Below are 21,890 nucleotides of genomic sequence, written 5' to 3'. Positions count from 1 at the left end.
GGTCATACACGCTTGATATGAAAACTTACGTTGGGAAAATGGGTTATTTTTCTAAGAAACCAGCATCTATGTTGAAAACGACATTTCATTTCACGAGAAAACCTCATTGCACCCCTTTATCTCGACATCATGTTTGCTTGGACGTCAAATCTAGTATACCGTCTGAAAATATTCCGGTCTTATAGTATTTATTGACCATATGGAGTGAAAACAATCTTCCCTCGGATTAATTATTGCATAACTCATTCCGCGATTTCACAATAATCAACCTAGCAGCTAATTATCCCTGCATGAGCCTCTTATTTTGATTGACCCCGGTATACTACACTTGATCATTCTAGAGTTTAAATCGCATAAACAAACATATCTTTAATTACTGAACAAATAATTGAATATATTCAGTGAAATAATGCACTGCGACACAGTAGTCACAGATGGGGTATGGTTTTGTTTGACTACAGATCAAGGGCAAGGTCACCTCAGTTCAGTTTACAGTCACACGGTAAGAGGCGTGACTGCACTATTAATATATGCTCCCTTTGTAAATAGCTGTTTCACAATAATATTGATGAAATACGTCGGTTATGCGATCTAATAATTCGTTCTACAGTGGATAGAATACAGCTGAAATGATTCTGAAGCTACTTCCATTAACCACCTTTATAGGTATGGAATTCTATTTATTACTCTTTAAACAATAATTAACGTAGATGGTATATAACTGTTTTCTGGAGTATATGGGTTACATAAAATATATAGTACTTTAATAATTTATTTTCATATGGAAGCCCATTGCGGCCATATCATAATCTTGACTTCTCGCAGGGCGAGAACACGAAGGGGCGAGTGGTCGAGGGCGAGAACACGGGGAGGCGAGAACACGAGGGAGCGAGAAGTCGAGTGCGAGAACACGAGGGAGCGAGAAGTCGAGTGCGAGAACGCGAGGAAAAGATCTCGCCCCGAGAACACGAGATTATTTTCACCTCGACTTCTCGCTACCTAGTGTTCTCGCCTTTGAAAATCCTCGTGTTCATAACTTATTCATCTGTTAATTCAAAAATATAAACATCTTGGAGCCACATATTATGCATTAAAGTGTGTCTTAAAACGTTATTTTCTAATATACACATATAAAGGTAACAATTATTATCGGTTTTTGTTGACGTCCGAACATGTTGTACCTTGCCAGGTCTTCCGCCCTACACCACTCATAAGGGGGAACCCCGCCAGAAAATTCACAATGAACTGTGATGAAGAGAGCAAACGTCCTACGCACCGAGCCACCACTTTATTTCGAATCCGGACACGGGACCTCGGTCTTGTTATCCAATCCTTCCTTCACCACTGAGAAGGGTAAACTTTGATGAAATTAAATGGAATAGGGTTTAACGTCCTACTGTCCTGCTCCGACTGAGCAAATGAAAATGGGCATACGTCATACAGTTTGCTATAAGAGAAATTGTGCCCGAATTCCAAGTGCCAAGGGATCTTTTGCGTTCAAGCCAAAGTATACACGGGAGCTCTGTTTTTCGTCCCATACGAACGACCAATACTATCTGTGCAATTCGAGATTAAAATTGGTTAGGACTATTAAACTTTCTAGAACCCATTTGAATCCATGTTCAAATACAAATGCCGATACGGTAGTTAGTGGACATGCGCATACATTGCACTTCCGAGGCGAGAACACGAGGGACCGAGAAGTCGAGGATTTTTAAAGGCTAGAACACGAGAGAGCGAGAAGTCGAGGGCGAGAAGTCGAGTGCGAGAACAGGAGGATTTTCAAAGGAGAGAACACGGGGGAGCGAAAAGTCGAGGGACGAGGGAGCGGGAAGTCGAGGTGAAAATAAGCTCGTGTTCTCGGGGCGAAATCCTCGTATTCTCGCCCTATTTCCTCGCGTACGCGCACTTGACTTTTGCTCCTTCGTGTTCTCGCCCTATTTCCTCGCGTACTCACACTCGACTTCTGCTCCTTCGTGTTCTCGCTCCCTCGTGTTTTCACCCTCGACTTCTCGCGGCGAAAAGTCAAGATTATGAAATGGCCGCAATAGGCTTCCATATCATCATAGGGTTAACGGTCATTCTATGTACAAACACCATTTGTATGGAATATATTACCAATTCAAATTCGTAATGTCACTACTATCGTTACTTTTAAAATTATAGACACATTTATTTAATACTATCTGTGCAATTCGAGATTAAAATTGGTTAGGACTATTAAACTTTCTAGAACCCATTTGAATCCATGTTCAAATACAAATGCCGATACGGTAGTTAGTGGACATGCGCATACATTGCACTTCCGAGGCGAGAACACGAGGGACCGAGAAGTCGAGGATTTTTAAAGGCTAGAACACGAGAGAGCGAGAAGTCGAGGGCGAGAAGTCGAGTGCGAGAACAGGAGGATTTTCAAAGGAGAGAACACGGGGGAGCGAAAAGTCGAGGGACGAGGGAGCGGGAAGTCGAGGTGAAAATAAGCTCGTGTTCTCGGGGCGAAATCCTCGTATTCTCGCCCTATTTCCTCGCGTACGCGCACTTGACTTTTGCTCCTTCGTGTTCTCGCCCTATTTCCTCGCGTACTCACACTCGACTTCTGCTCCTTCGTGTTCTCGCTCCCTCGTGTTTTCACCCTCGACTTCTCGCGGCGAAAAGTCAAGATTATGAAATGGCCGCAATAGGCTTCCATATCATCATATGGTTAACGGTCATTCTATGTACAAACACCATTTGTATGGAATATATTACCAATTCAAATTCGTAATGTCACTACTATCGTTACTTTAAAATTATAGACACATTTATTTAAAAAGGCTTTCACACAGTGATCTAGAGCTATTTTATCAAGTGTGCTTGCTCTATATGTCTTTGTAAAGCACAGGGATGCATTAATATGGCATTTGTGCGCTATAGAAATGTGTAATAATAATAATTTATTGACTGAAATGGTTTCTTTCTTCACACATCGGTAAGGATCAGAGGCTGCGGAGCGATTTCCGAAGTGGGGGGTCTGACAATAATAATTGAGGGACAAAGTCCCGAAAACGAAGCGTCGCGTAGCGACGTGAGAGCGTATAGTAGCCGAATCGAATTGTGGTATCAAAAGGCTGTTTTCCATGTACATGTAGATGGGTAATTGCTCAATAATGTGTTAACGTATTGCCTGTATGGAAAACAACAACGTATTGGAGGTAGTAGCTATATAAATATACTGAACGAGCAAAGATTATTGACCGCAACGGTTAAATATGCATTATGTAAGAATTATATGAAGAGTTATTGCTATATAATTTCATTCAAATGACTTTTATTCTGAGCGAAGTTATGGTGTTTGAAATTTAGACAAGATAGTCTGGTTGCCAAGTGTCAGTTTTACGATAATAAACAAAATCTCGATTACCCATTTTATTGTTAAATTATTAAATGATGAGAGGATTCTAATCCGTTCAATGTCTAAGTCATCCGATGGAACAGTGTGTTGTTTAATGCGTTGTCACGTGAATAAATATCTGAATAATAATTTATATAACATTTGAAGCTATAATAAAGACCTGCAAAAGGTAGATTGAGCTCTTACATAATGCATCTTTAAGTTGAAATATACATGGAGCTTCACGGAGACTAGCTTTAAAGCAATATACACTCCATCGATTCTAATAAGTATTTAACTTAGAGGTTTGTAAATACAAGGTGGCATATTAATTTATGTGGCTAATATCAGTGCAAGGTATTATAATTACTGGAGTTAGCTAACAAAAAAATCGGTGCCATGTGTTTCGAAAAGTGTAACGCCGGTTAAATATGCGTAGATATATGCGCAAATATGTTGAAATTATTAACTTAAATTTAAAGACTAATACCCAGTTTCACATTTTGCATTAAAGCCAAGAAATACTCAATTAAAGTATTTAAAGTAATGTTCGCGATTTGCATTTTCGGAAAATATAATTGTCACGGTCTAAGCCACTTTTAAAATATTGTAGTTAGCAAGAAATTCCTATATCGGCCAAATCACTTATAAACATACATTCATCGTGATTATTAATTTAAATTTGTCTCGTATCTAGGTTAATGAAGGTATACCATGTTTATAGACTCACCTGATACACTTCAATCTGTGAGTGCTGCATTTGTAAAGTCAAGAAGTCGAGGATTGTGACGAAACTTTGCATTAGGCAAGCTTTTACAATTGTTACCGTGTATGCGTGTAGTTGATTTTTAGTTATACATGAATTGTTCTAAAACAACATACATATATGTTAGAGATTTCTCCGTTTTGAGATCTTTTATAATTTGGAGGGAAATGAGCCAGTTTTAATGTTTCATCTTAAATCAATCACATTTAATATTTTAATGTTTCTTGGATGTCATTGCTTTCTATTTCATGCATAAAATATGGTTTCTTGCAACCTTTAATTTCAACTTCCGCCAAGGAACCGTGTGTATTTTGATCGCATTTGCCGTGTATTTAAGCGCAACCGTACAGTGGTATACGTAAATAATCTAGTTTTCAATAAACAAACATTATTCAAGAGTTAAATCTGCCTATTGCAGGTCTATATAAACTATTTATTAGATTTTTATTAACATGACAAGACCATATTCAACTCTCGATGCCATCGGATATCTCCGATATTAAGTAGATTAGAACAGTTCATCCATATTTTGATTTAATCTAAAAATGGTGAAGCAGGGCTAAGCTTCGAACAAGCAGTGCAGTGGTTGCAATTAATACACACGTCTTGTCAAACCTCCAAAAGCTAATATCTTCGCTCTCATTAGAGCAATTTAAACGAAATTTTCTATAAATTCATTTAGCATTATCTTTATTATAGTAGGGATGACAAGCTCTTTATCTAAATCTTACATAATGTGTGTTTAATTAGCGCGAAGATGCGATCGTAAAACCAAGACAAAGCCGAGCTTTACATCGTATCAGTCCGAAATTGATACGAAATTGATTATAATATCGCCATGCGTGTTTTAGTCAACCAGTAATCTTTGTAAAGTACCAGGTTCAAATATCCCGCGTTGTAAAACCTAAGTTAAAATTTCCTGTATAAGGATTAAAATCTGTACAATTTACAATGCGACTAATTTCAATCGATCAGAATATATTTTGTGAATACCGGATTGACTAAAGTCGACAATCCAACGCCCGAGAATTCATATGATAGAAATCGAATTTCGTTTCAGTTTTAACCCATGTAGTTGACGGACAAGGATTTTTTTTTCAACTCAAAGAATGTACGTCGTATACTGATGACATTACTCAATGTGCGACTCAATATCCCGTAATTCAAGGTGATTCTGAAAATGCTTTGAATATATTTTCACAGAATGCTTCTGACCTGTGTAGGTAAGTTTTTTTCCTCGTTTGGCCATATTCATATACATGTAGCTTAAGGAAAGCTACCCCAGCTGTAAAGCAGCTTTGCAATGTGACGTTCTACTAAAAATGGAGGATCGCGGTGGCTCGGTGTTAGCCGAGAAAATTTTGTAAGATTTTCTGGGTTGCTTAACCATCGTCCCCCTATCTGTGGTGCTGGACGGGGGCCTGCCAAGGGACAGCGTATAGTCGTTCGGATGACGCGAAAACCGTGTACAAATTGATGTGCACTTAAAATAATCTTTGACAGTTGGAATTCGATATAAGAGTGGGTCGATGTACGGGCAAAATTACCCTCATATCACACTTGTATCGCGTATATCCGTCTTTATTAGCTTAGTTGGTGCTGAACAGTAGGACGATAAACCCCATTTCATTTCATTATCATTTCTTCTAAATATGTCTTCAAGCGACTTATTTTAAGGACCACGAACCGAAAGAGATTTATTTCCCTTTAGTGTTTTACGCCCTCCTCGCGTACACTTTATGGTCACAATAACTATCTAGGTATCTTTTTGGAATTCTGATAAATTATTCAGTTTTAAGACAAGGCATTAACTCCATATATCATTTCCAAATCAGTCGACTATTTTTATTGCCATACATCAACTGTGTCTGGTTGGTGATGAAACTTTTATTACACGAATTTACATCCCTGGATGTACAAAACATTACTGTTCAAACAATTTAACCACAGTATTAACATTGTCAAGTTTCTTTGACAGTTTGTATTGAGTTAATGCCCTTTGTGTTGTATTCTTGTTAGCTCCTCAGATTTCACTATTGCCAGGGGCCTGTTTCACGAAATTTTAACTAAGATAAAATCCAAATTTTAGTAATTTGATTGGATAATATTAGATTGATTTTAGTGCTTAGCCAATCAAAACCGAAGTATCTACTAAAATTTGGATTTTTATCTTTAGTTAAGATTTCGTGAAACAGGGCCCAGGATCTTTATATCTGATGTAGAACATTTCTCATTTACAGCAAACAGACAGATTATTTGTCATTGATTAAATGTATTCGAGGAAGTATGGACAAGTGCTTGTCGAGTACATTTATGAACATTTTTCCTACAGATGAAGCATATGGTTCAGCATTCACATATTTTTGCCAGAACATAGAATGTAAGTTATTTTACATCGAGTTTCAAACAGCATACGAGTAATCTATTTGCGCTTATTCTGGCATTTGCTGCGGTTACCGCCCTATGGGTACCATCCAAGTTAGCTACCCATCAAATTTTGTTTACATTATTGGTTAACTATAGAATTGGCCTTTTAGACTAATATGATGGATAATATTTGTATCATTAAGGTACCTATCTGGTATTATTTGGCCGACAACAACTAACACTGGCTTAATAGGAACGTGACAAATGCAATTCATTAAATGTATGGCCGAAAAAAGAAGTATCAATATTTCTTACAAAGTCATTAGAATAACAAGAAATTGACTCTCTCCACGATCTCGAGGTTAGATGTTTCATGTAAAGAGTGTTGATATTACAACCTGCATAGAGCAAAATCTGGAATTTTTATTTTAACACAGGATTAAGATTTATAGTTGTAGACACGGTCTAGAAAATCACTGACAAACCTTTTGTATAGAAATATTAACAAAATCATAACTTTAATGATCTGGGAGCCCAACTTATTAATTAGTTCGTCAATAAAATTGTATATTTGTGCTATGTTAGTTTTGATGTCATTAGACGAGAATATATTCTGTCATTTGAACCATATAGAATATTCCCATTTTAGTGGACGTTCGTGTGTTTACACTGGTTTCCATTTGGATCATTTGTAATTCTCAAACTACCCATATTATGTTTGCGTATTTTTTAGCTTTTAACTTTAGTTGTGCTATAGAAGGTGGAGGGGAATCTGCAAATTGTACTTCACAGTATTTCCAAGACTTTGGTATTACGATTCCAACTCGTGAGGATGGTTTTGATAAGTGGAAAGATTACTTTTGCAAGTAAATATGTTGTACTATTTATCACTATGTAGCTCTACCTTAAACATTCTTGTCGATCAGCGGTGCATTAAAGTCTTCTTTAACGTTTTTAAGGTTTTTATGTTGTTGTCGCCCTATAGTCCATCTCTGTTAGTCCGTCCATCTACCCTTACTGGCTTGTACCGACATAATCAAGTTCTTAACCGAGTATCAAAATTAGTTTTGAGATAAAGAGTTTCACAATAATTATTCTAACCGATAGATTGATATGGCTTTTAATGAACTCACTGTACATATATAGCTTGATTGGTGACCGCGATTTATCAGATTTTCAGGAATAGAGTTGTTCGATTTTTAGTTACTTCACTTGTTGCTAACCGTTTTTACATAGCTAATAAACTTTTGTTGTATGTTAATATTTAAGCTGCTTCTGGTCCCGAGATCTTAACCCTTGGAGTTTTCGGCTTCTGTAAACTAGGTCCAAACCATGGCGTGGTGAACGGTGCGGGATAGGCTTACTCCTTGTGTGAGGAGTTCCCATGGCTAACAGACTTTTATTGTATTTTTGAATTAGTATTGTCTATGGATGATCCCTTCGAATTTGAGTCTGTTTATTAAAGTACTTCCCGAGTTATTTGCCCCTTACTTACAATCTCTAAAAGGAATATCAGTCCAAAAATAGTTCTAATCCGTTCAGTATTTACAATCTATTCTGCTCGCTATGCAGTAAGCCTGTCGGTATTTTGATGTCCTCGAAAACTTATTGAAAGGTTTGATTTATATATCCGATTGAATCCAAGCCGGTATATTTTCAAGCGTTGATACTTTGATTTTGTATATTTGAGTTCTAGACCAACTTACAAGTCAAATTGGGATCGTTATATTGAGTAACACACTCATACCGAACCCAATTGAGTGCTATAAATACCGAAAGTCATGGGCTGAAAAGCCTTAATGTAGCGCGGACGACAAAGCTGCAGATGATGTAATTTTGTGGGAGTCGTGCATAATTTATTGTTATTGAAACCTTATACCACTTTATAGACATAAGAAATTTTGAAACCCTTTAGGAATCTGGATTGTTTAATAAATAATACAGATAACAGCAATTAGTTGCCCTAATCATACGAAAGTGGTATTTTATTTACAGATAAGACTGTTTAAAAATTATATATACAAATGAATACTATCGTAATTAACAGGCGTGGATCAGTTACTTTCAGTGTTGTTTCCCTAATCATAATTTGAGTTCATGGGATTTTCTATCATGGAGCTATATATGTTGATACTGTTTAGCCTGTATACTATTTAAAAACTTTATGGTATTCTAACAACCTTTTATAATAATTACAGAAGTCAGGAAGGTAGTTCTGCTTGTATTTCCGAGAATATGAAGTATAAATCATGTCCCAGTACACTGAACATAATGCAGGAACTCAATAGATTAGCAGCACCTCCGATTTGTTCTAATAACACTAATGGCTCTACGATTAACAATGCTGTCAAAGGTAAGGATTGTTTTTTAGAAATAAATGCTAATTAGTACGTTCGTAAATTATCTAAACAACAAGGATATTGTTTCTATGCAACCATGGTAAGATGTCATAAAGGGGTTCATTTAATACATGGAATGGTCAAACCGGATGATTTATATTGCTACTGTACGACATTGTCTTCCTTCTTGCTTACATACCGTACTGCAGTTACGGATAGGCTACTCATTCCGTTCCCGGATGTGGTCGAGAAAGTTCCACGTGTCCCCCCTTGTCAATGTTGCATGACGGAATGCCTGGCAAGGACAGTGACTAGTCGATCAGATTTGACAAAAAGGCGAGGTACCATGTACACATTGGCGTGCACGTAAAATCACCATTGGCAGTTGGGATTCGAAATAAGAGTAGGCGGAAACATCCGTGTTCGGGTCAACGTTAAACCCATGAGGTGGAATACTGTGACTTTATCAGGATAGTTCATGTAATCTTTCCTCTGGCACTAAAATAAAGCGACTATCTTTCTATTGTACTATCAACGTACTATATGATTAGTACAATGTGCGTATGCCGAATTTGTTGTTGTCTGCAGTTCAGTAGAAGCGAATGTAATGTAAAATTAACTGCCATTTGTTATTTTGAATCACAGTTTAGCAGTTTGTAAATTATAATTATGACATCACTATGCTCAATCTGGGTTTGTCAGAAGAAAGTAAGATTCAGTTATGATTGCATTTCCTCACAATGATAACAGAGCATATCGGGTTTTCACACAATGACAATTCTTGTGATGCAGTGGAGCCATAGCTAACTATGTCATAAATACTAACCTCACATGTCTTTTTTAACAGATGATGCCAAGTACTTTGCCGATAAATCGCAGTGTCCTGGCTATACTAAAGGAATTAACCAGTGTAGTGATACATATCAGGTTACCCGACCTTTGACCAATCCTCTAAACTTTCTGCAACAAGGTTCTTCAATATGCAATAGGTATATACATTTTACACATGCAGGGTAGGGCAATTTGTTATGAAATGAAATGAAATGAAATGGGGTTTAACGTCCTACTGTTCTGCTCCTAAACTGGGCTAATGAAGACGGGCATACGCCATACAGTGTGCTATGAGGGATATTTTGCCCGGGCAGCGGTGCTACGGCCTACTCTTATATCGAATTCCAACTGCCAAGAGATCTTTTACGTGCACGCCAATGTGTACACGGGACCTCGGTTTTTCGTCCCATCCAAACGACTAGACAGCTGTCCTTGTCAGGCTCTCTGTCCTGCATCACTGACAAGGAGAAACCACGCCGGAAAATCTGGATGAACTTTCTCGGCCAATGCAGGGATCGAACACCCGACCTCCAGGCTAGCGAGCCAGCGTCTTACCCACTTAGCCACGTGATCCCCCAATTTGTTATGGGTGTACCTGATTATAACCCCAGGGTCAATTGGACCACCAAGATCTCTATCCCGATACTGAGTCTATATGAAAAGCGATGAACACGTTCTGTTACCACGGATCTGCTGGTGAGTTGTGACAATATCAATTTTACTTATTTATTTTAGAACATTCGATACCACATCTCACTGGAGGAGTTCATACAGCTAAGCAACTATTGTCAATAAACAACTTAGTTAATGAATGGGGATTGTTAATTCTTTAGAACACTGACAGTGGGAATTAGATGATGAGTAGTCGGCAGCGCCACTGTCCGGTCAAAAATTCCCTCATAAAACATTGTCTAGCGTCTGCCCGCATCCATTAGCTCTCGGACTGTAAACCCCAATTTATTTATACTCTTAATAATTCGACTATCAACCACGTCAATACGTTCATAATAACATAACTTTATGAATTTACTACTTATTGGTTTATTACAACGCTTCAATACTCTTACAGGTATCGTTATTATGCAATGATCAAGTACATCCATGAGTAAAACAATTTAACAATCAAAATATAACATTAATTAAGACTTATAACAACAACCATTTCCCAATGAATATGACCTCACTACCTCTCTTTACCAGAATAAAATGGGGACCCATGGATGTACTATAAATATAATGTTGTTATTCATTATTGATGGGGGATTGGGATGACCTAGTGGTCTAGGGTGTCACGCTTTGAGCTCCCACTGGCTGGCCGGCGGTCGTGGTTTTGATCACTGGTGTTAGCGTATATGGCTTGGAGACAGGGGCGCCTTCTCAACCTCGTGGGTTTAATCCGGGTACTCCGGTTTCCTCCCACAGCAAAGATAAAAAAAAATGAAAACAGAACAATAAGACAACTTGTCTGCGATATAATCCTCGGTGGAAGCGGGCGTTAAACACTAAAAACAACAGCATCATTATTGATCATTGCTTGATAACGATATCTGTAAGAGTAAGTCCACAAAGTTGTGTGATTATGAATAGTATACCTCTACTTCTATATGCCATTTAAAGATAACGACAATACGTCTTTTGACTTAAAAAATATAAGACATTACTTAATAATATACAACTGGCGCTAGTTTTTTCTTTGATGTGCATAGACCTTATATCTAATATCAACCTGTCATGACGTCATCATAGGTTTGATATATTCGGTTCATATCAAACTGGCATGATGTCATCTCGGGTTAATATATTCGGTTCATATCAGCCGCGGATGACGTTGATGATCGAAATAATACAAAGAACACAGAAATAAATTGTTATTCTTTTGACAATTAAAATTTTATATGGCACAGTTGTAGCATTCGGCACGAAATAGACGGCGTACTTATCGGCATATTTAGATCGGTTATCCGTCCACATTTCGCTTATTTCTCCACACACTCCTAGACTTGAAAGTATTTATCGCCAAAGAGTTCCTGTGTAAAGTATTTTTGGGTACAGTCCACTTAAAACAGTCGATAATTCGTCTGACATCGTATTACTATCTATTTTGTTTTTGCTTTCAATTGAATTACTCCAAATGGCGACGTATAAACAAAAACATGCACGTAATTTCACGTGATTACTTCGATAATGTTCGCTATTTGGCGGAAACTATCGAGCAATTATCCAATCATTGATGCCTTTTAATAGAAGAGCCCATTAAATTTAAGGGTGAAATGGCGTTGTATATATCGGATATAAACCTACTCTCCCTCGGATTGATATGGCAGAGAACACTTGGGATTCGCCAGCGTGTTCTCTATCATATCAACCTCGGATAGGTTAATATCCTATACATATAACTCGTATGCACATCAAAGAAAAAAATACCTACCGCCAGTTGTATATATGTCGGATATAAACCTTCTCTCCCTCGGTTTGATATGATACAGAAAACATGGGCTTCGCCCGCGTGTTCTCTATCATATCAACATCGGGTAGGTTAATATCCTATACGTAACAGTTTTTCGTGCAACTCAGAACATTAAAATTACTTTGAATCGACAACAAGAGTAACGATAAGGCATTATTTTCTTTCTGTTTATAAGGTGTTTTTTTTAAAATTGCTTTCAGTAATCGTTTAGTATATAGTCAACTTCTAACCTGTATTTTTGATGTCACCAACCTATGTTTTTCAACAGACGATTTCAAAAGTCTATCGCCCACAATAACGTCATACAAAGATGGCCATGTCTATTTTTGTGAAAACGTTAACTGTAAGTTATTTTTTGTATTCATTCATAAAGGGCAACCAAAAATCGAAAGTTGGCATGCAAATAGTGGGATATGGTTTTTGAATTTTAAAGTCGGAATGCGCCTGAATGATGGACACGCTATTCTAGTATAGGAAGAAAACTGAACGCTTATAGTAAAGTAGTTATATTTGTGTGTTTGATAATTACGTTGAACGAGTACAAGGGTAGACCACGGGTTTCCCTCCTATCCCAACGACTAATAAGTGGTTTTCCTTGTCAATAACATGGCACGGCCAGTCCGAAAAGTCCGGAGCAACAATCTCCGTCAACATCTGGCTAGTAAACCAAAACTATTTTCTTCAGTGAAGGTTATTTACTGTCTACTCGGTTATCGTTTTTTGACATCTTTGTCTTGGATGTATTACGTACAGTATTTATTTCGGCATTACATCAGACTGATTGCTTACTTATTATATATTTACATTTAATAATATTAAAGATACATATGGGAGATTAGATAAAGAGATGGTAGTTCTCACTATAATAGTTAAAAACTAGATAATGTAAAGGGAATCTGCTAAAAAAAATTCTGTCAAATTCATCCACTCTGAATCGAGTATTTAGCGATTGAATTTTGAGCCTAGCCTCGATCATCATTACTAAAATCGGTACGATAAAAACATAATCTCGATTATCCATTTTTTTGATTTAATCAGAAGCAACAGACCGGGTTCTAATCCAGTAAATATCGCGGGCTAGCGATGCCATCGAGAGTTGATTATGGTCTGGATAAGTTAATAATGTCTAATTAATAATTTAGGCCTAAAGAAAGGCCTGCAATTGGCAGATTTAGCTCTTGCATAATGTATGTTTAATCAATAATTTTGTCTTTCAGCATTGAACCAGACGTGTATAAGATCAGCTGCTCAGGAGCTGAAGAGTTGTGTTTCAGAAAAGTCAAAATCCAGCGGACTAACGACTCCCTCAGCTGGCGATAGCTTTAGTAAATGGAAAACCTACAAGTGCAAGTAAGTAACAGTATAAGTCTTGGTATTATCTAAAAATTATACGAGACGTTGCCATGAACACAGTGTTCTAAACGTTTCTTAATTCTCTTCATTTGATACTTGTTCAAGAAATATTCATTCTTTATTATGTCGAAAATAATAAAACTGTAAAAAGCAAGCAGATATAATGTGCTCAGCTAGTTAATTACATTATATCATGCTTGCAGGGAACAAGAATGGAACATTAAGTGCTATGTTGATGATTCCAAGTTAAAAACCTGTCCAGCAACGCAAGAAATACTTCTTCAAATTTGGATAAAGACACTACCGCCAGCCTGTGAAGACTTGAGAACAATTTTAAATGGTACTAATGGCGTAATTGCTAGTGTTCTCTTCATTTTTAGTTCTATGATTTCGGCTATTATTACTCCACTTTAAGTAATGACAATATTATTTTGAATTTATTCAGTTTTCTCTCACAATTGCGAATACAATCCTAAAAGAATTTCTCAAGAACATCAATAAAACATAGACATGGAATGATACGAGCACTGTCTGAAAAGTTCTAAGCCATCTGTGAAAGACCTGTACAAAGTCGATGATGTCCATTTATTGTTCCCCGGCTTTCGAAGAATGGGTCCGTCCGTCTGTCCGTCCGTCCGTCCGCCTGTCCGTCCGTCACACTTTTTGGGACAAAATAACTCTTTTTCTAATTGATCTAGAATGTTCAAACTTGGTGTAGGTGTTTATTAGGTCAATGACTTAATGGATTGCGAAGATGAGAGTTTTCTGCTTAGGGTAAGCAGAGATAAGCAATTTGATTGGTTGATGCTTTGGGACACGATAACTTTAGTTCTAATTAGGTGAGAGTGAGGACACTTGGTGTATAGCTTTATTACATGTATACCTTGAGTAAGGTCGATAATGAACATTTTCTACTGAGGGTAAGCAGAGCGATAAGCAATTTGATTGGTCGAGACTTTGGAACAGAATAACTCTCCTTCTAATTGAGATAGAATGTTTAAACTTGGTGTAGACGTTCATTAGGTGAATGCCTTGATGGAGTTCGGTGATGAACATTGTTTGCTTATGGTAAGCAGAGATAAGCAATCTGGTTGGTTGATGCTTTGGTGCACGATAACTTTGGTTATAATGAAGTGACAGCGATGAAACTCCGAAGATAGATTTATTATATCATTACCTTGACTAAGTTCGATGGTGCGAATTTTCTGCTAAGGCTAAGGAGCGATAAGCAATTTGATTGGTCAAGACTTTGGAACATAACAACTCTGCTTATAATTGAGGTAGAATGTTTAAACTTGATGTAGATGTTCATTAGGTGAATGTCTTGACTGAGTTCACTGATTTACATTTCGAGCTAAAGCTAAGCAGAGCTAAGCAATTCCCTTGGTCGATGCTTTGGGACAAGATAATCTTGATTCTATCTGATAGAAAGTGATGAAACTTAGTATTATAGTTTGCTTGCTCGATACTTTTGAAAAAAAAAAAAATGTGCGATTAATTATTATATGTCATCTATTTATTTTGGGATTTCATCGGGGGACATCAGCCTCACTGTTACCTTGTTTTTCTACATGGTCCCCTTCGAGGCGACACACTTTTGCCAACGATGTTGCAAGGCCAGAATGCTGGCCAGGAAGAAATTTTCTTCAGCCACCCTAAAAAAACGTCCTTCACAGCCATAACATCATCACTATATCAGGAAACTGGCAACCGGCTTGTTCCTTTTTCAATTTTGGAAAAAAGGTGTGAATTTTGACGGGGCCAAAAAATTATCAGTGTCTGCTTCACGGTATCTGACACGTTTCGGATCCGCAGTCAAGAGATTTGGCACCCATCTCACAGAATCTTTTGTTGTTCGTTGTGATAGAATACATAACTCTTATTTATTAAAAAGATATTTTAATACTGGACAACATATTTACAGGTACATAATAACATTATTTGGTTGGGTGAAGTTACGTCTAGCTATAGCTGCTTCCCCTCGGCCTCACAGGACCCCTCTGCCCGGTGTCGAGGGCAGACCCTCTCCCGAGGTCCGGGAGACCTCTCAGCATCTACGGGCCTCTCTTGTCCCTCCTTTGTACCCTTCCCTGCCTGCTTGTAAACTAGGCTTTTTATATCGGTTAAGGTACCCTTGCCTGCCTGCTTAGTTAGTGTTAGTTGTATTTTACGTCCGCTTTTTATATCGGTTAAGGCACGCCATAGTTAATACCATTCGTAATCAGAACAATGAAAAGTAATTATTAAGATTCACACATCTTAGCTCAAGACAAAAAGTGTCAATACGTGTTAAGCCTGAATCTTATACCATATAGACACTCCGAGTATACATGTTTGTACAATCCATTATTAAATCTTACATAATATTATTTCAACAAACTACACCTGATATAGATTAAATCTTACAATTAATCAGTCACTTTATATATGTCTAAAATTGAGTTACAAATAAAAGATGAATTAAGAATACAATATTGAAATTTAGATCCCAAATGATATTGTATTACATTCCTCCCTTAACCACAATTTTAAAATAGTGGAATATATAAAATAATATATGAAACGATTTTAAAACAATAATAGATTAAAGCATAATACAATATTGAAATTTAGATCACAATAAAAGCAGATGTTTTCAATGGTTGAAGAAAAAAGTTCAGTAGTCTACGGAGTAACGCCGGGGTAAATAATAGTGTCGCAAAAGTTATATACAAGAAGCACAACATCGAAACTAAAAATATTCACAAAAGTATACCGGTAAGTGTCACTGGTCCTAGATCCTAGATCAGTATATTCTATGAATAAAGGCAAATCTACGTGGGAACACAGTACGCGGAAAAATCGTCACACAAATGAATGTCATATAAATGATAAATGAAATACACAAACATTATCACATTCACACGCGATCCAAATTAGGGAATCCACCATTTAAACATATATTTTCTACCATGTATGCATCACCATGTATGCACCTATTCTCCTCTATGTCAGCATAATTATATTTTCCACCATGTATGCATCAACATGGATGCATATTCTTCTTCATGTCGGCATAATTATATTTTCCACCATGTATGCATCACCATGTATGCATATATTCTTCATCATGTCAGCATATATTTCGTATGCTCTGCTTTGTCGAGGTATGGTGAATGGATAATTTCTCCATTCTCAAGCTCACTGCGGCTTGTGGCTTTTAGCCGTCACCATCTTCTTCAACACTCTATACTCGGTATCGTCACCTTCTTTGTTTATTTATTGGCCGCTATTATTCTTGTCGGTTAGTCTTTTTCCTTTCCATACCGCCTAGCCAACGGTGCTTAATGACATGTCGTGTCATGAGAAATATTTTAACTGCCATGCGTGCCCAAGTTTTATCATCTGCTTATTATATCATGGAGTGAACTCAATTAACTTTTAATCAAATTAGTAAGTGGAACAGACTATTTTAAAATATATTTACATTAGAATTGACATAAACCAAATTGAAAGTAAAAGGTCATATTTCTTTACCGCAGGCTAAATTATAATAATTGATCTGAACGCACTTCATTAATCTTAAATAAGATATTTTGGAAATAACCTATCAAAATTAACAGTGGTTTTATCTCTATAATTCTTAAACAAAAACACAAAACAACACATCACATTCGCTCTTAATTCCGAGCAAGACCCGCCTGGGGTGAAACCAATTCCGCCGTATAGGAATTTCACATAAAAACTCTCCCGTAACATCTCGGGCTTCCCAATCGCATATTATTGGGGTTAACACAAATAAAATTTCTCTCTCACGTAACATATTGTGACATCCCGTAAATCCCGGGGTTAAACCAATCCCACCTTATAGGAATTGCACATAAAACTCTTCGGGCATTATTGGGGTTAACACAATTAAAATCTCTCCCGTAAAACCCGGGGCAAAATATATATAGACAAAACAAAAAAAAAAAAAAAATATAAGAGATAAAACCGTTAAAACCGCGTGAATGTTTATGGGTTATATCTCTCAATTAGGATACTCTTAACTCGATTCAAGTTAATTAAACAATCATAAAACATTTCACTTCGAATTATAGGCATTTAATAGTTACTACTAATTTTAAGCCAAAATATGTGTTCAAAACAATTATAATTTACATATTATTTAAAAAAAATCAACATAACTCATTGTAAAACAAGATAGATGTTTGTTTTAGTAATTTTCATACAAATAGTTGAGTACTGTTCCACTACTAGCAATATATTTAATTTTTGAATAAGATACAACAGATGAAAGGTCATATTTCTTAATACTAGAAAATGGTTGAGCTAATTGAGTTACTACACAATGTTTAAGCGTAGAAGACAAACCGCTTATTTCGCCAGTTAAATTATTAAAAAAAACACTAATCATTACTCGCGGCCAAAATTTGGATCAGAAAAAGACTTACCTCTTAATAAAATTCTTTTATCTTCTAGTGGTTAGGACTTCGAAAACGTTGGTCTGGTCTACGGCACCACTTAAGTGTATGTGATACAACCACAGGTTCAGGAATCACGGCACCACTTATTTATTAAAAAGATATTTTAATACTGGACAACATATTTACAGGTACATAATAACATCATTTGGTTGGGTGAAGTTACGTCTAGCTATAGCTGCTTCCCCTCGGCCTCACAGGACCCTCTGCCCGGTGTCGAGGGCAGACCCTCTCCCGAGGTCCGGGAGACCTCTCAGCATCTACGGGCCTCTCTTGTCCCTCTATTGTACCCTTCCCTGCCTGCTTGTAAACTAGGCTTTTTATATCGGTTAAGGCACGCCATAGTTAATACCATTCGTAATCAGAACAATGAAAAGTAATTATTAAGATTCACACATCTTAGCTCAAGACAAAAAGTGTCAATACGTGTTAAGCCTGAATCTTATACCATATAGACACTCCGAGTATACATGTTTGTACAATCCATTAAATCTTACATAATATTATTTCAACAACCTACACCTGATATAGATTAAATCTTACAATTAATCTGTCACTTAATATATGTCTAAAATTGAGTTACAAATAAAATATGAATTAAGAATACAATATTGAAATTTAGATCCCAAATGATATTGTATTACATCGTTGGCGATAAGGTGCCCAACCCTCTCATTAAAAATACTCACTTGTTCATTCATTAATAATGCTAATTTGGCGTAACTAATAGTTACTTATGTATTTTACACCTTAATGTTCCTTGAATAATTCATATTGTGAGAACGCAGTGCTTCGATGTTTTAGAGCTACGCAACCAATCTGTTTCACAGAGAATTACGAGTATCGTTTCACAGAGAATTACGAGTATCGTATAATATCCCTGTCATAGATGACTGCCTTAACACGTGCTGTCACAGCACGCGGTGTGAATCATTGGCTGAATGGCGCGTGCATTGTTATCATAAGACATAACTGCTTCGGAGAGAATGCTGCATTTTAGTCATTTTAATACCCATTTAGACTAAATCGGAAATAATTTTTAACTACAAATACGTCAAACGCCTTTATTTATTTTTCCAATATATTAAAAAAATTTTTTAGAATTTAATTTGTCGCAGGAAAAAAGTTAATATTTCTAGCTCATTAAGCCGCATCAATGTCATCCTTATCAGTGATTGTCGCTGCCAAGCAAATATTCACTGCGGATCAGTGTGCTACGCAACCCACAACATAAAGAAGTCCTAATATACGTCCTGGTGGTAACCCAAACAACACACGATCTCAACAACAATAACTGAATTTTATTAAAACTAATTTCAATTGCTATTTTTTTTTTTTTTTATATAAACAATATTTTTATTCAGGATGTCTGAATGGGAATGGGGAACAGGCTTAGCCTATGTAAAACCCCCCCTCCCTAGATATTATACATACATAGTATTAAAAAGGAACAAAATGGGTGTATATACACAGTTAAAATGACCAACATATACTTAACACAAACACATGCTAGTTAAGTATGTAAAGACACAAACAGATCATAGGCCGTAGTGGAAAATTATGACAAAGTTCCCAATGAAGTCGGTGAAGGGTATATCTATCTCTATTTGATAATTAAATTTAATAATGTATGACCCTAAAAACAAATGTTCAGAAATTGTTTGCTAATTAGTAATTAGCAATTAAAAATGCAATCTTTTGATTGTTGTGGCCATAGAGACGACCATTGTTTAGCCAATGAGATATCCATTTTGCCGTAAGCCCTTTAAGCCACGAGGGTCGCTCCCACATTATTTCCCGATACATCTTGGAAGAAAATATGCGAATGCGTGAAGGTGCGGGCTACTCTATCTGGACAAGAAAAACAGAGTGCTGTTAAATATGATCCTGTTATATCTCGTGATTATATCAGCAGTTTACCGACAAGAAAAGGGTAGACCGAGGGTTAAGGAGACAATAGAAATGTTGTTTGTGAGTGGTATATCTTGAAGCGAAGTCCCCCTTGCCCTCTCCCCACAAAATACTACGATCACAGATCAAGTCAACGACTGAAAGACGGCCAAAACATGTCCTGCCAACTGCGTGCACTGTTGATAAAATCACTTTATAAAGAGGAAAAGTTGGTAAATTGTGAGACAGATGCCGATAAACACAAAAATGGCAGGAGAAAACTAGTTCAGGTAATTCTATTATATTATAATTAATTGACGCTATAATACCAGCACTGCCCAACCGGTTCATAGATTTATCCAGAGGTCACTGTTTTCATTCGGTTACTATTCAGTTTCGGTTTTTGAATAATTCAAGAATGAATGAATAAAATTGAATTTAACATCCTACTTTTTTGCAATAATCGGGCTTGCAGTGTTCTATGAGGGACATTTGGCCCTTATCACGGCGCTACGACTTATCCTTATTTCCGTCCCGCACAACTAGACGCTGTCGCTAATTGCCAGGCCTTCGACGTCCTACACTACTGACAAGAAAAAATCACACTGAAGATTTCAAAAAGACCTAGTTCTAATAATCATTAGCTTAGCGTGCGTTAAATCAATCAATTTGTTACTCTATTCTTATTTTTTATTTTTTTCAGGTAAGGGATTTTGATTCTGTGTTTATTGAAGTTCACTACCATGGCTCATGTTATAAGACGTATACAAGATATCTCTATGAATTTGAAACTGACAAACACGCCCACTTTTACAATCGTTTTCTCTATTTTGCATGTTTGATAGAAAATGAAGAAATTATTAAATTCTCACATTTGCCATTTGTTAAAATTGTTTCGAAGACAGGGTAAAGCCAGGGTATTGATATCACCAATATACCTTGATTCCATTGAATACTGAAACGTTTCTCGACTGATTTATATTTAGACTATTGTTTACATTTCACCGATGTGGTTACTTGTATAGTTGTAGGATATAGCAGATCATGACTCATACTGGCATTACACAATGGTTTCTTTGGGTTGCATTCCTTATTGTTTTCAAATTTGAGTGAAGTCTGTGTCACTACAGCCCAGTGGACGCTTACGGCTAGACCCCGGATCCATTCACTTTTAATGAATTGTTTGTCTGGTTGTGTTTTTCTGAGTATGATGTCTTGTCCGTGTATTTGTGTTTGTGTAAATTTTGTGTGGCCCAGCCCCCCTGCACTTACTATTAAGTTCAGACGTAAGGCTAAATATCCACAATTTTAATTTATTCAGCAAAAATCCAACAGTTACCAGTTAACTTTCTATAATAGTAATGACATGAATACATATATATCCTAAGTATTCCGAGCAATGAACATGAAAATGATGGCTAATCAGACTCGTGTGTTGATATGGAATATGAATCACCTTGTTCAATTCCTGGCACTTCTGAACAGGACACCTTTGCACAACTAACAAATCTGCTATCACATTTCGGGCTGCTATTTCATCGGTCAGAGGAAATAGATATTGCTCCACCTTATGTTTTCAGAGTATTGGCTGCAAATGTAAGAAATCGTCCTGTGAATCTTTTGGCTGGTAGAAAGGTCACTATTCCATGCACATGCTTATGTCACTGTGAAGGTTGTAATAACCGTCAGATGAGCATGCGTGACAAAGATGACAGTGAAAATGAACTACGAACTGCTTGAAACTTATTTTATTGTAATTAAATTTTCCATTGATGGTTTGTTTTGATTTGTTCAAAAACCTTCTATATTCTGGTACCTTAAGTTTTTCGAACATGAGAGTTTGTAAGTATAATGAGACTTTGTTACTCTGCCTTTAAAATTCGTAAAATAATTATTTTAAAACCAAATAAAAAAAATCATGAAAAAATATATTTATTAATGAGTTTAAAGTAATCATTAGTAATCATCAGTAATCATAATGAGATTAATATCTTTAACAAAAGATGTGGTAAAACACATTTTATTTTGGGATGTTGCCCAATCT

At 36.6% G+C, this 21,890-nt stretch overlaps 1 protein-coding gene across 2 annotated transcripts; it reads left to right on the top strand.

Annotated features, from left to right (window-relative positions):
• Positions 1-508: 508 nt before the first annotated feature.
• Positions 509-14,014, top strand: LOC126831788 (uncharacterized). 2 transcript variants are annotated; one of them, XM_050562433.2, is made up of 9 exons: positions 509-666; positions 5,197-5,359; positions 6,377-6,516; positions 7,237-7,369; positions 8,702-8,856; positions 9,690-9,831; positions 12,341-12,483; positions 13,358-13,490; positions 13,697-14,014. In XM_050562433.2, the coding sequence occupies exons 1-9, from the start codon at positions 630-632 to the stop codon at positions 13,905-13,907; spliced, it is 1,257 nt and encodes a 418-aa protein (XP_050418390.2). In that variant the 5' UTR covers positions 509-629; the 3' UTR covers positions 13,908-14,014. The 2 variants fall into 2 exon arrangements, with proteins under 2 accessions (XP_050418390.2, XP_050418391.2); XM_050562434.2 differs by lacking the exon at positions 5,197-5,359 and having other exon boundaries at positions 511-666.
• Positions 14,015-21,890: the final 7,876 nt, after the last annotated feature.

Source organism: Patella vulgata, chromosome 9 (genome assembly GCF_932274485.2).
Source record: "Patella vulgata chromosome 9, xgPatVulg1.2, whole genome shotgun sequence".
Taxonomy (NCBI): Eukaryota; Metazoa; Mollusca; class Gastropoda; family Patellidae; genus Patella; species Patella vulgata.
The sequence above is the reverse complement of the archived record's forward strand: the minus strand, read 5'-3'. Positions and strand labels throughout refer to the sequence as shown.